The sequence below is a fragment of the Carlito syrichta genome, unplaced genomic scaffold (genome assembly GCF_000164805.1).
Source record: "Carlito syrichta isolate Samal-C Ts95f unplaced genomic scaffold, Tarsius_syrichta-2.0.1 Scaffold303517, whole genome shotgun sequence".
Taxonomy (NCBI): domain Eukaryota; kingdom Metazoa; phylum Chordata; class Mammalia; order Primates; family Tarsiidae; genus Carlito; species Carlito syrichta.
Window position 1 is genome coordinate 79,830 of NW_007247613.1, and position 13,978 is coordinate 93,807.

The 13,978-nt window shown below is 40.9% G+C and overlaps 1 protein-coding gene across 1 annotated transcript in view; it reads right to left on the minus strand.

The window, feature by feature from the left end:
- Window positions 1-13,972, minus strand: part of LOC103260985 (protein FAM184B-like) — a gene marked incomplete at its 3' end in the record, with an annotated part of 83,084 nt that extends 69,112 nt beyond the window's left edge. The window contains exon 1 of the mRNA XM_008058625.1: window positions 13,769-13,972. Coding sequence (XP_008056816.1) covers window positions 13,769-13,915 — 147 coding nt within the window. The remainder of the gene's footprint in view (window positions 1-13,768) is intronic.
- Window positions 13,973-13,978: the final 6 nt, after the last annotated feature.

The window sequence follows — 13,978 nt, forward strand, 5'->3', positions numbered from 1 at the left end:
TGAATTGCGGGAGAAGAGAGTTGTAATAATTACCTTTTAAAATGGCAAGCTTTGTAGTTACCAAACCAAGACCTCAGCACATCTTGTCTTTTGGACTGTTTTGTACTAATCATTACATATTTCCTTCCCTTGGCTGCTCTTTTCCCAGTTTCCTGATACTCTCTCATGGGAATCTACCTGTAACAAAGGTGAGTTCTGCTCATAGGAATCCAGCTCAAGGAAATAACAAGCGTGAAGGAATGGAATCAAAAGAAGGTCTACTTCTCCATCTCAAGTATGGTCATTGCAGCACTGTTCACAATAGCAAAAGCATGGAACTAACACAGATGCCCATTGAAAATGGACTGGATAAAGAAAATGTGATACATACACATAATGGAGTATTGTGCAGTCATAAAGAAGAATAAAATCATGTCCTTTGCAGCAACATGAATGCAGTTAGAGGCCATCATACTAAGTGAACTGTCACGGAAACAAATAACTGAAAACCACATGTTCTCACTCATAAGCGGGCCCTGATCACTAGTCATTGGAGCGCAAGGGTGGGGATGGGAGATGCTGGACACTGCTAGGAAACGGAGGAAGGGAGGAGGAAGAAGGGCACATGGCAACACACGGGGTACCTGGTCTACTATCGGGGGAGAGAGGGCCAGCTAGAAGCCCAAACTTCACCTGCTTACAACTTATGTAGTAAATCCTCACGTATATCCCAAAACTCTAAAAACAAAAAAACAAAACAAAAACAAAAAAGAGGGTCCACCACAATATTGATTATAATAATAACAAACTGGAATCAACTAAAATAGTCAACAGTGAGGAATGCTCTCAAGGAAACTTCTATGATCTCTCATAGTGTTCAATGTTTTCACGGTTCTTGCTTAATAGCACATCAAAACTGTAATTCAATTGTTGTATACTTAGAGGCTATAATACCAAGTGATCTATCACAGAAACAAAGAAAAGTATCACATGTTCTCACTCGTAAACAGACCTTGAACAACTATTGTAATACTGTAAAAAGGGAATTGGCAGTAGTGGAAACAGCCAGGGGAGGGCAGGGGTAGGACTGGCAGTAGTGGGAAACTGCCGGGGCGGGGGAGGGACAGCACATTTCATCAACAAGGGTACCTGCATAATAAACATTTGCATACCTAACCCTGAAATGTACTGCACATATTTAAAATTTAAAAAATTTAAAAAAGAAACAAATGTCATCAAAGCCATTTTGAAGATCCTCAGGTTAAAACAACAACAACAAAAACAAAAAAACACACACACTGTAGAAGCTCTTTCAACCAGTCTTCATTCAATCAATATGTGGATAAATGGATACTTTTCAGCTTTTACTGCCACCTGTTGTCAGCTGTATTTGTTATTGTCATTACGTAATTTAACTTCATGGTAAGTCAATTATATATGAATGTGGAAAGAAAGTTGTTCCTATGAAAACTGGGTTGAACGCAGTTTACTAAAGAAAAAAACTGTATCAAATTAGGTGTGACAGGGAAATGAAAAAGATCGAGAAACAAGTTCTAAAAATTTAGAAGAATTCTGAACTAAGATTGTTTTACATGTGTTTTAGATTCTCATTCTCCACTTGAAAGACACAAAAATGGGAACAAATACAGGTGCATTATGGGTACGGTGACCTTACATTCCAGTCAGACTAGAACAATTCGTTTTCACCTGTTGTTTCAGAACCCTACATGGTCTAGAGCCCCTTTCAGGCAGAAGTGTTTTTAGTTTGGATGATAAATTAAAAGATGACGCTAACTATGAGTGTAGTGTATACAACATTAATAGAGTGGAATGCCAATCAACAGGCCACTCCCAAAGAATTAAGACTGAGTCTTACATTAAAAGATTAATGAATGAGTGTTTGCGCTCATCTTTTAAATTGGGAACTCTCACACTTTTTCTTAAAAGGAACAGGTCTTAAGTGTTTTACACTTTGGTCGGTCTCTGTCACAACTCCTTAAATCTGCAATTTCAACAAAGAAGCTACTCTAGAAAATCTGTAAATAAATGGGCATGGCTGTGCTCCAATGATCCCTTATTCGTGGACACAATTTAAATTACATATAATTTTCACATGTCAAAACATAGCCTTCTTTTGATTTTTTTCTCCAAGCATTAAAAAAATGTAGAAAACATTCTTGACTTTCACGTTTTACAAAAAAGGACAGTGGGACAGATTTGGCCTGTGGGCCATAGTTTGCTGAACCCTGCTTACAGCTTAAAAGAATATTTTGTATGGGTTAGGTTTTTTCTTTCATGGTTTTGATTTTTCAATTATTCAAAATCTTCAAATGACATTGAATAAGAGGGCTTATATTGCATGTGTTCACACTCTTCCTACTTCTCTTGCCTATAATGCCCACGAAATAAGGGATTTTTATCTAACAGCTGCTCAGTAAATGTTTCTTTTCTTACTTTTTTTTTTATTTTATTTGGAGTCCCACTCTGTCACCTAGGCTGGAGTGCAGTGGCACGCTCATGACCACCCCAGTGTTGACCTGCTGGGCTCCGGTGATCCTTCCGCCTCGCCTTCCAAGTAGCTGGGACTACAAGCATGTGCTACCACGCCTGGCTAAATACATGTTTCTTAAATGAATGAAGTAAAATTATGTCATATCCAAACAATGGAGTACTGACACAACCATTATAAATTATATTGAAGCAGCCAAGATTTATTGTGAAAGGGGGAAAAAACAGGTTACACAATAACTATATATAATCAATTCTTATTTTTTAAAAAATATCTCTCTTTGCAGGGGAAATCATCTAGTAGGATACGCATAAGTGTTAATAGTTATTATATGTCTATATAATAAAGACTTGGGGTGCTGCCAATTTTTTTAATTTTAAAGATGTGGGGTACAATTTAGGACTAGGTACATAAGTGGTCATTGTACAGGTGAATTTTGGGCCTCCCCTTGGTCCTCACTTCATCTGGTTTGGGATCAGGTATCCTTATTGATATTACGTGCCCCTCCCTCACTTGGCAGTGTCCTGCTACTGCCAATCCCTTTATGCAGTATTATGATAAATGTTCAGGGTTCACTTATGAGTGAGAACATGTGGTAATCAGTTCTTTGTTTCTGAGTATCTTTTAAGTATAAACCAGAGCACGTTACTACTGCTAAGTCCATAATTTTGTCCTTCTTTATGGCTGCATAATATTCCATTGTACCACATTTTGACGGGTAGCACTGTTTTTGCTATCGTGAATAGTGCTGCAATAAACATGCGTGCACAAGTATCTTTTTTATAGAATGATTTGAGTTCCTCTGGGTGTATTCACAGAAGGGGGATTGCTGGGTTGTATGGAAGGTCAATTTTCAGATCTTTTAGAAATTACCACACTGTTTTCCACAGAGCTTGTATAGTTTACACTCCTACCAACAGCGTAGAGGCATTCCCTTTTCTCAGGATCCTCTCCAGCATCTATTTTTTTGTGTTACTAATGATGGCCATTCTGACTGGAGTTAGGTGGTATCTCATTGTGGTTTTGACTTGCAATTCTTTGATGATTAATGAGGTTGAGCATTTTTTCATGTATCTGTTGGCTGCTTATATGTCTTCTTTTGAAAACTGTCTCTTCATATGTTTTGCCCACTTTTTAATAGGGCTGTTTGGTTTTTTTCCTTTTCCATGTTTGAGTTCCTGGTAGTTGTTTTTGTTTTACCTTATAATTCTGGTTCCCTGAAGGAATTGGGATCTGACTAAATGGAGGTACCAAGTTTGAACAGATCCAGTCATTGTGGCCAGAGTATGGGAGTGACTAAGTCAGATATTAACTTGGGAGGGAGTCGGGAAAGATGAATTGTCAGGGCTGCCCAGTTTCCTGCTGTACTCAAAAAACTTGAAATGAGTTGCTAGTGCCTCTTGTGTTCTGGCCTTGTGTGGGCCATAACCTTGAATGGGGCCTCCCCACTCTCCCATAAGATGACCGTAGGCTGTGGTTAAAATTTGACATTTTATTCTAAGAGCAACAGGAGATCTAAGAAGAGTTTGTTCATTTAGTCCATCAACAAATGCTTGCTGGGCACCTGTTTGCTGATTAGACACTTTTCTAGGGACTAGGGATATAGGAGAGAACAAAGCAGACAGAAATTCCTGCCTTCAAGCAATGAAAAAAAAGGGGGGGGGATAAATGGAAATAGCAGAAGGAACTGAGGCAGTCTCTGAGAGAGGGGCAAGGCAGCAGCCTTAACCTCAAGAGACATCTGAGACAAGTTGGTCATCAGAATCAGGGAGAGGAAGCCAAGAGGATGAAGGCTCTAAGAACACAAGCCTGGCACATTTGATGGTCTGAAAGAATGCTGGCATGGCAAAGGGCATGGCACCGAATGGTAGACAGAAGTCAAGTGACCGTGATAAAAAATGTATTTGGGTGAACAAATTTTATTTCAAGTAAAATTGGAAATAAAATTTTATCCCAAGGAAAGCTATTGGTGAGTTTTAAATAAAGAGTAACATGTTCTGGTTTATACTTAAAAGACAATTCTTGCCACTATGTGAGGGGACAAGAGTGGATCACAAGGCCATTCAGGAGGCCACAGCAAGAGTTGGGCCAGAAGTGAAGGCGACTTGGACCAGGGTGGAGGTGGAAATGGAGAGTGCAGGTAGACCGATTTGTTATTTCTTCACAAGGTAAAGTCACTAGAACTTGCTTCAGAACTAGATTAAATAGTACACACATGATTCAGTTTTTGTTTTGATTTTAACAGCTTTATTGAAATATAGTTCTTATACCAGGCAATTCGCTCGTAAAGTGTACAACTTAATGGCTTTCAGTATATTCAGAGTTGTGGAACCATCACCACAACCAGCTTTAGAATATTCTCATCACTCAAAGCAGAAATCCTGCAACCTCTAGCTACTATTTATCTTATTTATGTATTCCTCAGGTGATGAACATTTAATATGTTTCCACTTTGGGGATATAATGAATAATGCTTTTGTGCACATTTTTGTGTGCACATACATTTTCATTTCTCTTGAGAATACACCTAGGAATAGAATCGCTGGATCATATGATAACTCTGTTCAACCATTTGAGGAACTGTCAAACCGCTTTCCAAAGTGGCAGCACCATTTACACTCCCGCCAGCAGTGTGGGAAAGTTTTCATTCCGTTTTAAGATCACTCTGGTTGCTGTGTGGAGAAAAGATAGGAGGAAGCCTGGGGGGAGTGGGGGGAACCATGGTTAAGCAAAAGTTGAGGCACCTCAGCAGGGTTCAAGGACGCTCAACGTTAGGTGCACTTCACAGATGCAGTTTTATGGTACAGCACAAAGATTAGGGGAAGAGAACTGTTTTCACACCATGAATCACGTCATTAGATTAAAAGATTCCAACAGAGAGGGCTTGTTAAAACAGATCTGCAGTGTTCAAATCTAGAGTCCTAAAGCAAAATGGTGTGGAACTGCTTAAACATCTGTCGCCAAACAAGCTCCTGCAAGCAGAGGGATATTTTGAGAAAAGCAAAAGGAATCAGTGGGTGCAATAAGACTTGCACACCTCTAAGCCATGGAAACACAGGGCTCAAGTGACAGCCTGTTGCCGGGGGCCTGCTGTGACAACAGACATGACTCCTATTGCCTTACACCATTGTCCTGGGCTCTCTGCCCCACAGAAAGGGCAGTTTTTCCCCTACTGGTTTGATAACTGGGCAGCAGTCCTTGGACCTCTACAGTTCCTCCAGTTCAGAAAGGGAAAGGAAATGAACATCCGTCAAGCTTGAGATTTGCCCAGAACTGGGTTATAAACAATGCTCTGCTACATTCCTCATGTTGCTGAAGCCTCACAATGAATTACCAAGGTGGAAATTTTGACCCCAATTACAGATGATGACAGTTGGTCCCTTTGGAGTGGGAGGTCAGAAAAGGCCTCTTTGAAGAAATGGCATTTTTGTTGATACCAGCCATACAGGGATGGGGAGGAAGAACATTCCAAGTTTAACCCCAAAATTGTTCGTGAGCTTTCCAAATGTCTTCATTTTTTATTATTTAATTTATATTTATTAGTTTAAATAAATATAAAAAGTAAAAAAAGTAAAAAGTAGCTCTTTAGAAACATTCAATTTAAGTTCATTTAATATATAACTCTGAATAGAAATTATAACTCTCTAATTCTCTTTCCTTAATAGTTCTGATTTTGCACTCAAGAACTATTTGCTATTACATCTCCCAATCCTATTCCTACCACCTCCCACCCTCCACCTCCACATCAAATACCACTGTCTCTGCTGATGTCTCTCTCTCTTTTGAGACTGGGTTTCACTCTGTTACCCAGGCTCTGGTAATCACGGCTCACCGCAACCTCAACCTCCAGGGCACAGGTGACCCTTCTGCCTCCGCCTCCTGAGCAGCTGGGATTGCAGATGTGTGCCACCACATCAGGTTAATTTTTTGATTTTTTGTAGAGATACGGTCTCACTAAGTTGCCTAAGCTGGTCTTGAACTCCTGGGCTCAAGCAATCCTCTCACCTGGGCCTCCCAAAGTGCCGGGATTACAGGTATGAGCCATTGTTCCTGGTCTTGCTAACATGTTGAACAGACCTTAGTGAGCTGGGCACAGAGGCTTACACCCATAATCTCAGCACTTTGGGAGGCTGAGGCAGGGGATCACTTGAGTCCAGATGTTTAAGACTAGTCTAGGTAACATAGCCGGATCCAGTCTCTAATGAATAAATAAATATATAAATAAATCAAGGACCTTGGTAAGGTTCTGGGACAATGGGAGACCCAGTACCTGTGGTCAGCTGTACCTCTGTGTAGGAAGTGCTGATTTTGACTTCCTGAACATCTCATTGAAAGATGTATCTACAGATAAATATTATACTGCCATTCAAAAGTTCTCCATTCACAGATTAAGATGCTTTTCCCCAGTGAAGGTTGTCTTTGTTTTGAGTTGGAGTCTCACTCTGTCGCTCAGGCTGGAGTGCAGTGGCATGCTCACAGCCACTGCAGCCTTGACCTGCTGGGCTCAGGTGATGCTTATGCCTCAGCCTTCCAAGTAGCTGGATCTATAGGCACATGCCACCATGCCCAGCTAGTTTTTTGTAGAGATGAGGTCTTACCAAGTTGCCTGGGCTGGTCTCAAACCCATGGGCTCAGGCAATCCTCTCACCCCAGCCTCCCAAAGTGCTGGGATTATGGGTGTGAGCCACTGTGCCCAACTGGAATTAATTTGTAATATAACACTTTGCCAAATTCTCCAAGGCTGGATTCATTCTGTTTTGGGGGTCTTTAGGAAAGCCCAATAAATAAAATTCCTCTTCCTCGCTGAATTGAAATACAAGACCAAGGCATGAGGCTATTTGAAACCCAAATATTATCTTATAACCCATAAGGTTAGTATTGGAGATTGTGGAGTACTTCCTCTAGCAAGTTGAATTCCTGATACTTAGCCATCATGTCACAATGCTAGCCCAGGGCAGCTCTTCCGCCCAGGACTGCACCTGCCCCTATAAAACGGACGGGCAGATCACTTCACAAGAAAGAAGGGAGGAGGAGGCAAGAGCTCTGCAGGTCCAGTGCCTGCTCCAACCCTCACTAATTAAATATACAGTCCCCTTTGCATGGAAAAAGCAGTAAAGGTAATTGAGAGAAGCTATGTAAATATAAGAATGAGCAGGGAAGAAATGCCACTCCTCTCTGCCCTCCCTACCTACTGTGCAACCCACTGAGTTCTGGGTATCCTAGCTCTGTCAATATATACTAATATGACATCAGACAGGAATACTGACTCCCTCCTAGTCTCAGATTCACCCTCTTTCAGTCAGAGATGGTTCTTTCCTCTCTGCCATGCAGACTGCTGCACATTACAATGGATGAGTAGGTATGTCGAAGGCTTTGCAAAGTATGCAAACCCAAGGAATCAGAAGGTATTACTAACATGCAGAAATTGCAGGCACTTGATTCAGTCTTTGTTTTTGCAGGGTCTTCTAATAAACTGGCAGAAATCCAAAATAAGGGTAAATGAGAGGGTCCCATGGGGTTATTTTCCTCCTTATACTTGGAGCTTGGAGGCTTCTGGCACTAAGAAGCCTGCTCATTTCCCCCTGGGTACATTTTCTTTAGTTGCCCCAGATAAGAGACAGTGCCACGTGTATCCGCTGCCCCTGCTTGTGGTGTGGATTCCTGAGAGTTGGCTTTCATTGGCAAGATAGTTCATGGAGCACCACACATGCTATCCCACTCATTTCTTGTTTTAATATAAAAGGGTCTTCGTTAATATTTATGTTTGCAGCGGTGAGACATTTGATCTCTCCTTGAAAGTTGGAATTGGGGAATCCCTGGGGAGGAGGAACTTCAACTCTGCTAGGGATGAGGTTGTGGAGAGAGCTGCAAAACTGGAGATTGCTGGGAGGGTGCACAGACAGTGATAGGTGGACAGGCATAAGGACAGGGCTGGGCAAACCTTCTAATGCCTTTAAGAGCAAAAGCTTCCCAAAGGCCCTAATGGAGAATGGATTTGGTACCTCCTCCTCTTCCAAATAACTAACTCCTCTGTGTGCAATTTTCCAACTTTCAATCACTCCACATCAGTGGTCCTCAACCCTGTTTGCACATTGGAAGCTCATGAAAGGGTTCGAACAAAAAATACCAATGCCTGTCACCATTCTCTCCTCTTCTTATAAAATGGGACCTGGGTCTTCGTATGCTTTTTGGTTTCCCTGTTTCTATTTTTTATTTAAAAATAAGAATCTCAAACTTAGGAAACAACTGACAGAAAAAGAATAGTACAAAGAACATCCACATAGCTTTTACTCAGAATCACCTGTTTTTAAAACACTTTTGTCCTATTTGTTTTTATCATTTATTCTACTTCTATATTTTACTTTCTGCATTTTATTATAAAATAAAATGCTTTGGGAGTAAGGTATCATCCTTACTTCCTTAAAAGTAGGATATGGTTCAATGTGCATTTCCTAAAAATATTTTCTTGTATGGCCATAATACAGTTGTCAGCTCCAGTAAACTTAGCTTTGTTAAAAATACTTTTTTTCTTTCTCTACCATCTGTATTTTAGTTTTGTCAATTAAGCCAATCATATGCTTGTAGTAATCTTTCCCATTGGTATGGAATTCAATCTAGGATCAGGCCCTGGAAAAGTCAAGTCTTTAACTGGTGTGTGTTTAAAAGCTCTCCAGGGGATTTTAATGTGCATCTTGGACCTTGGATCACTGTGTAAATGAGTGCTCACTAGGTACAAAGTATTGTGAATAAAATTAAGGAGTTTATTACTTTAAGGGACATACTATACACAAATCAACTATAATATCAGAGGGATAAGTATCACAAAATAAATCCAAAGCTGGTGAGAAGAAACTTTATTTCAATTTAACAAGCTTACAGAACCCCTCCTATGTGCCAAGCATTGTGCAAACTGCTGAAGAAAAAGATGAATAAGAAAAAGTAATTACTACCGATTAACAATTAAGTATTACGTTATTCCTCACAAAAGTGAGATTTTTTTCAAAGGTTTTTTTTTTAGAGATAGTGGGACTTATAAGCAAGAGTCAACTTTTAGAGGTGACATTTCAGGAAAAGAAACATGAAGAGGACAAATAGATGACTTTTTAGTGGAGTAAGGAAGAATTGTCTTTCACTGTGATTTGAGAATTGGGTGCATGGGGATGTACTAGAAGATTGTATTGAAGAAGTAGGCTGGAGAATGTAAGATAGTGCAAAATAATTTGGCAATGTCTTGAAAAATTAGACACAAATTTACCATACAACCTAACAATTACACTCCTAGGTACCCAAGAGCACACCCAGCATTATTCATAATAGACAAAAAGTGGGAACCCAACTGTCCATCAACTTGTGAATGGATAAACAAAAGATGGTATGCCTACACAGGCAATAAATAGACGAACAGTAAGAAGGAATGAATTAATGTGCTACAATATGGTTGAACCTCAAAAACAGCAAGCTAAGATTTAGCATCTAAATGAAAAAAATCAGATGGAAAGGATCCTATAACATACGATTTCATGTATATAAAATGTCTAGAAAAGGCAAGGTTGAAGAAGCAGGAAGCAGATTAATGGAAACAGGGACTGTCTACAAATAGGCATTAGAGAGGATATCCTGTCCTCTGGAAATGTCCTAAAACTGATTATAGTTATGGCTCAGTGACTCTGTAAATTTACCAAGAACTATTGAATTGCACAGTTAAAACAGGTGGATTTTATGGTATGTAAATTATATCACAATAAGGGTGTACAAATCAATAAGAATTATTCATCAAAATCAGGCAGAAAGGACATAGGAGTAGCAATCTTAGAAATGAAAAATGTAATTGCTGAACTCACTAATAATTTTCCAGAATTCAAGAAAGCACATGAGTCCTCAACAGAAAGCACACTCCTACTTTTGCAGAGGTTAAAGATAAATTAACACCAGGATAGTTTTAGTGAAACTGCTGAACAGTAAAGATAAAAAAATTCTGAAATGTTACCAAGGACAAAATGCAGATTATCTACAAAGGAATGAAAATAAGATTGGTAGTTGAATTTTTAACCAGCAACATTTAGTATTAGAAGGTAATGGAGTATTATCATCAATGTACTATGGAAGAATAACTGTTCATTGGAATTTTATACCCAAATAAATTATCATACAACAGTGAGAGTAAAATAAAGACATTTTCAAATATACAACGAATTCACTCCTCCACCAAGACACCAACAGAAAAAAAATATTTAAGGATAACTTCAACCAAAAGAAAATTGAACCCAAAGGGAAAATTTGGATTCATGAAAAAAAAATGAGAGAAAAATTGATAAAATGTCAGTAAAGTCAAATAACTTTTAATTTTATATATATATAAAATTAATTAAAAAAATATTTTTTTGAGCTGGGGGTCTCCCTCTGTCACCTAGGCTAGAGTGCAGTGGCACGATCATGACTCACTGTAGCCTTGATCTCCTGGGCTTAGGAGATACTTCTGCCTCAACTTCCTAAGTAGCTTGGACTACAGGTGTGAGCCACCATGTCTGGAAAATTTATTTTTATTTTTGTTAGAGATGAGGTCTTGCCATGTTGCCTGGGCTGGTCTCGAACTCCTGGGCTCAAGCAATCTTACCACCTTCACCTCCCAAAGTGCTGGAATTACAGGTGTGAGCCACTGTGCCTGGTCTATAAAAACTATTATTTAGTTTAAAAAGTAAAAATAGCACTCTAGGCAGCAGTGAAAAGATGGGAAAGAAGGAGCTGTTAAATGGACAACGTGTGCAAAGATCTTTTATGAGAAAAGAACCAACTACGTGGTTACTTTGTTAGAAAAAAATTATAGTCCAGTATATGTTGAAAAATAAGACAGTTCCAAAAAGAATAGAAATAAAACCTAAAGCTCTGAAACTAGCAGTGGATTATAGATCACTTTACTAATCCAAGAGAAAACAGTAATGGAGGAAAAAGAAGCAAGGAGAAAGAGTGGCAAATGAAAAACACAGGATTCAATGAAAGAATAAGCCCAAATATATTAGTCATCACAATAAATGCCCATGAATTAAGTTCACCATGAATTAAATTCACCAATCAGAGACACAGCTAAAATAAAACCTATAGGAAGGTATGCAAATATGTGACATACAAATAAGTAGCCAAAAGAAGGGTGGCATAGCAATAACAAAAATTTCTAATATAAGCAATCAGCCTGCAAAATTATTAGAACAGCACCACCTAATTTCTAATGCAGAATAGACTTTTTTTTGAGTCGGAGTCTCACTCTGTCATCCAGGTTGGAGTGCAGTGGCATGCTCACGGCCACTGCAACCTCGACCTACTGGAGTCAGGTGATCCTTCCGCCTCAGCCTTCCAAGTAGCTGGAACTACAGGCACGCACCACCAGCCTCAGCCTTCCAAGTAGCTGGAACTACAGGCACGCACCACCACACCCGGCTAATTTTTTGATTTATTGTAGAGATGGGGTCTCGCCGAATTGCCCAGGCTGGTCTCGAACCCATGGGCTCAGGCGATCCTCTCCCCTCAGCTTCCCAAAGTGCTGGGATTAGAGGCAGGAGCCACTGCGACCGGCCATGCAGGATATACTTTAAGAAACACTGCCTACTGTGTGCCAGGAATCATGTGCGCCTTCTATACTGCTGTGTCTTCAGTGCTTGTCACATAATAGGTGTGCCATAAATATTAATGAGAAGCATGATTACCATAGTATATGGACATGATTTAATTACGTGTTTGTCATACCACAAGGGTATAGGCCATGTCCTACTAATTTTTATGCCATCAATATTCAGCACAGTGCCTGGCACATAGTAGGTACTCCATAAATTCACACTGAATTCAAGGATTATCTCGTCCATAAAACGTTTCTGCCCATAGGGATATATTCTTTATTTCTACTTCTACAGCACCCATCATTTGAAATACCCAACTTAGCCTTCTCTCAATATTCCAAACCTTGTTTCTCCAAAAATATTTTAGATTCTTTGAAGATAGAGAAGGTGCTTTATACTGTGCTAAATGTCCTTCCAGCTACTTGACTAAATACATTTTTTAATTGGTATCCTTATTTAGGTGAATGTTGATTAGATCAATAGTGCCAGCTGTACATGCCAAGGTTTCTAAGTGGTTATGCCCATTCCCTGTTTGCAGCTCTTGATCAGAGAGATCACTGTTTGGAGACTGGCTCACATGCAAGGAATGTGGAGAGGCTAATAGGAGGGGTGAAAGGAGGCAGCTAGTGCTCAATCCCAAGCCCCTGTGTTTTATTCCTCCAAGCAAATAGTGAGTTAGGAAAATGTCCACGATCCCATTAAAAAGTGGGTGTGGGAAGTGACAGGGAGATAGTGAGGAAAGACAGCATGTTCCATACACTATTGGACAGACCTAGCCCTTCCACTGCAGGCATGGTTCGGGAATTTATGATGAGACCAAAAGGAAACCCCAAGGCAAACAGCTAAATTCATCCACTTGGAATCTTGGATGGAAGACAGGGAGGGATGTGGCTCTCCATCTAGAAAAGGCACACGAGGGGAATCTATGGCAAGGACTTCCTAATTGGGACGCTGCAGAGGGTTAACAAAGAGAGCTGGTGGCATCTTCTTGCTGGCCCTCTTGAAAAGGACACACAGTCTAGGGAGGTTCAATCAGGGACCAGGGATGAGGCAGGGAAATGGGCTGGCTGACCTCCCAAGGTCCCTCCTAATCTCATAATTACATGGTGGATCCTGCTCTTCCCCATTTACGCTCCTACACACGTCTGCACCCGGTTTGATAGTAAGTCCCCTGGGCTGCCTTCCAGGTTTAGTATGGTGCCACGCAAGCTGCTGGCACTCCACAAATGACTCAAATATTTGTTGAATGAAGAAAAACATGGATCAAGTGTTTAATTAGAGCCCACATGACCTCTCCTGCTGTAAAGTACGGCAGTTGAATGAAATAACAACATTCTAAGCACGACCACTTTAGCCAAACAGGGAAAGGAAAACACACAAACGCACTCAATTCACATTTCCACCTGGGAGAGCACAGACCACCTGCTCAGCAAGCAGGTTGTGGGAGTTTCCTTGGGAAGGATCCTCTTTCTCTGCCGCTGTAGAAGGGTGTCTCCAGAAGGTCGTCACCCAGATTTAGGACGGCTTCCCTTCCTGGCTGGCTGGCCTCCGAGACAAAGTTTCTGTCCGGATTCGGCTCAGGCCTCCTGGCGGGGGGGCTCGTCCGCAACTCCCGACCCGGCTCGGGGCGCCCCCGGCGCGCAGCTAGCCAGTCCGCTGCGCCCCACCTTACCTTGGTGAGCTGAGCGATCTTCTTGCACATTTTCACGTGCATCTCGGGATCACAGTCCGCCCTCCAGCCCGCACCACCGCGGGCTTCGGCTTTGGAGCCTGGGCAGGTCCCGGGCGGGTGAATTTTGCTGTTGAGAGCAGAAGCCATCGCGGAAACGCGCCCGGCACTCAAGGCTCTGGCTCGAGTTCTCCCCGCCCGCCGTGTGCACGT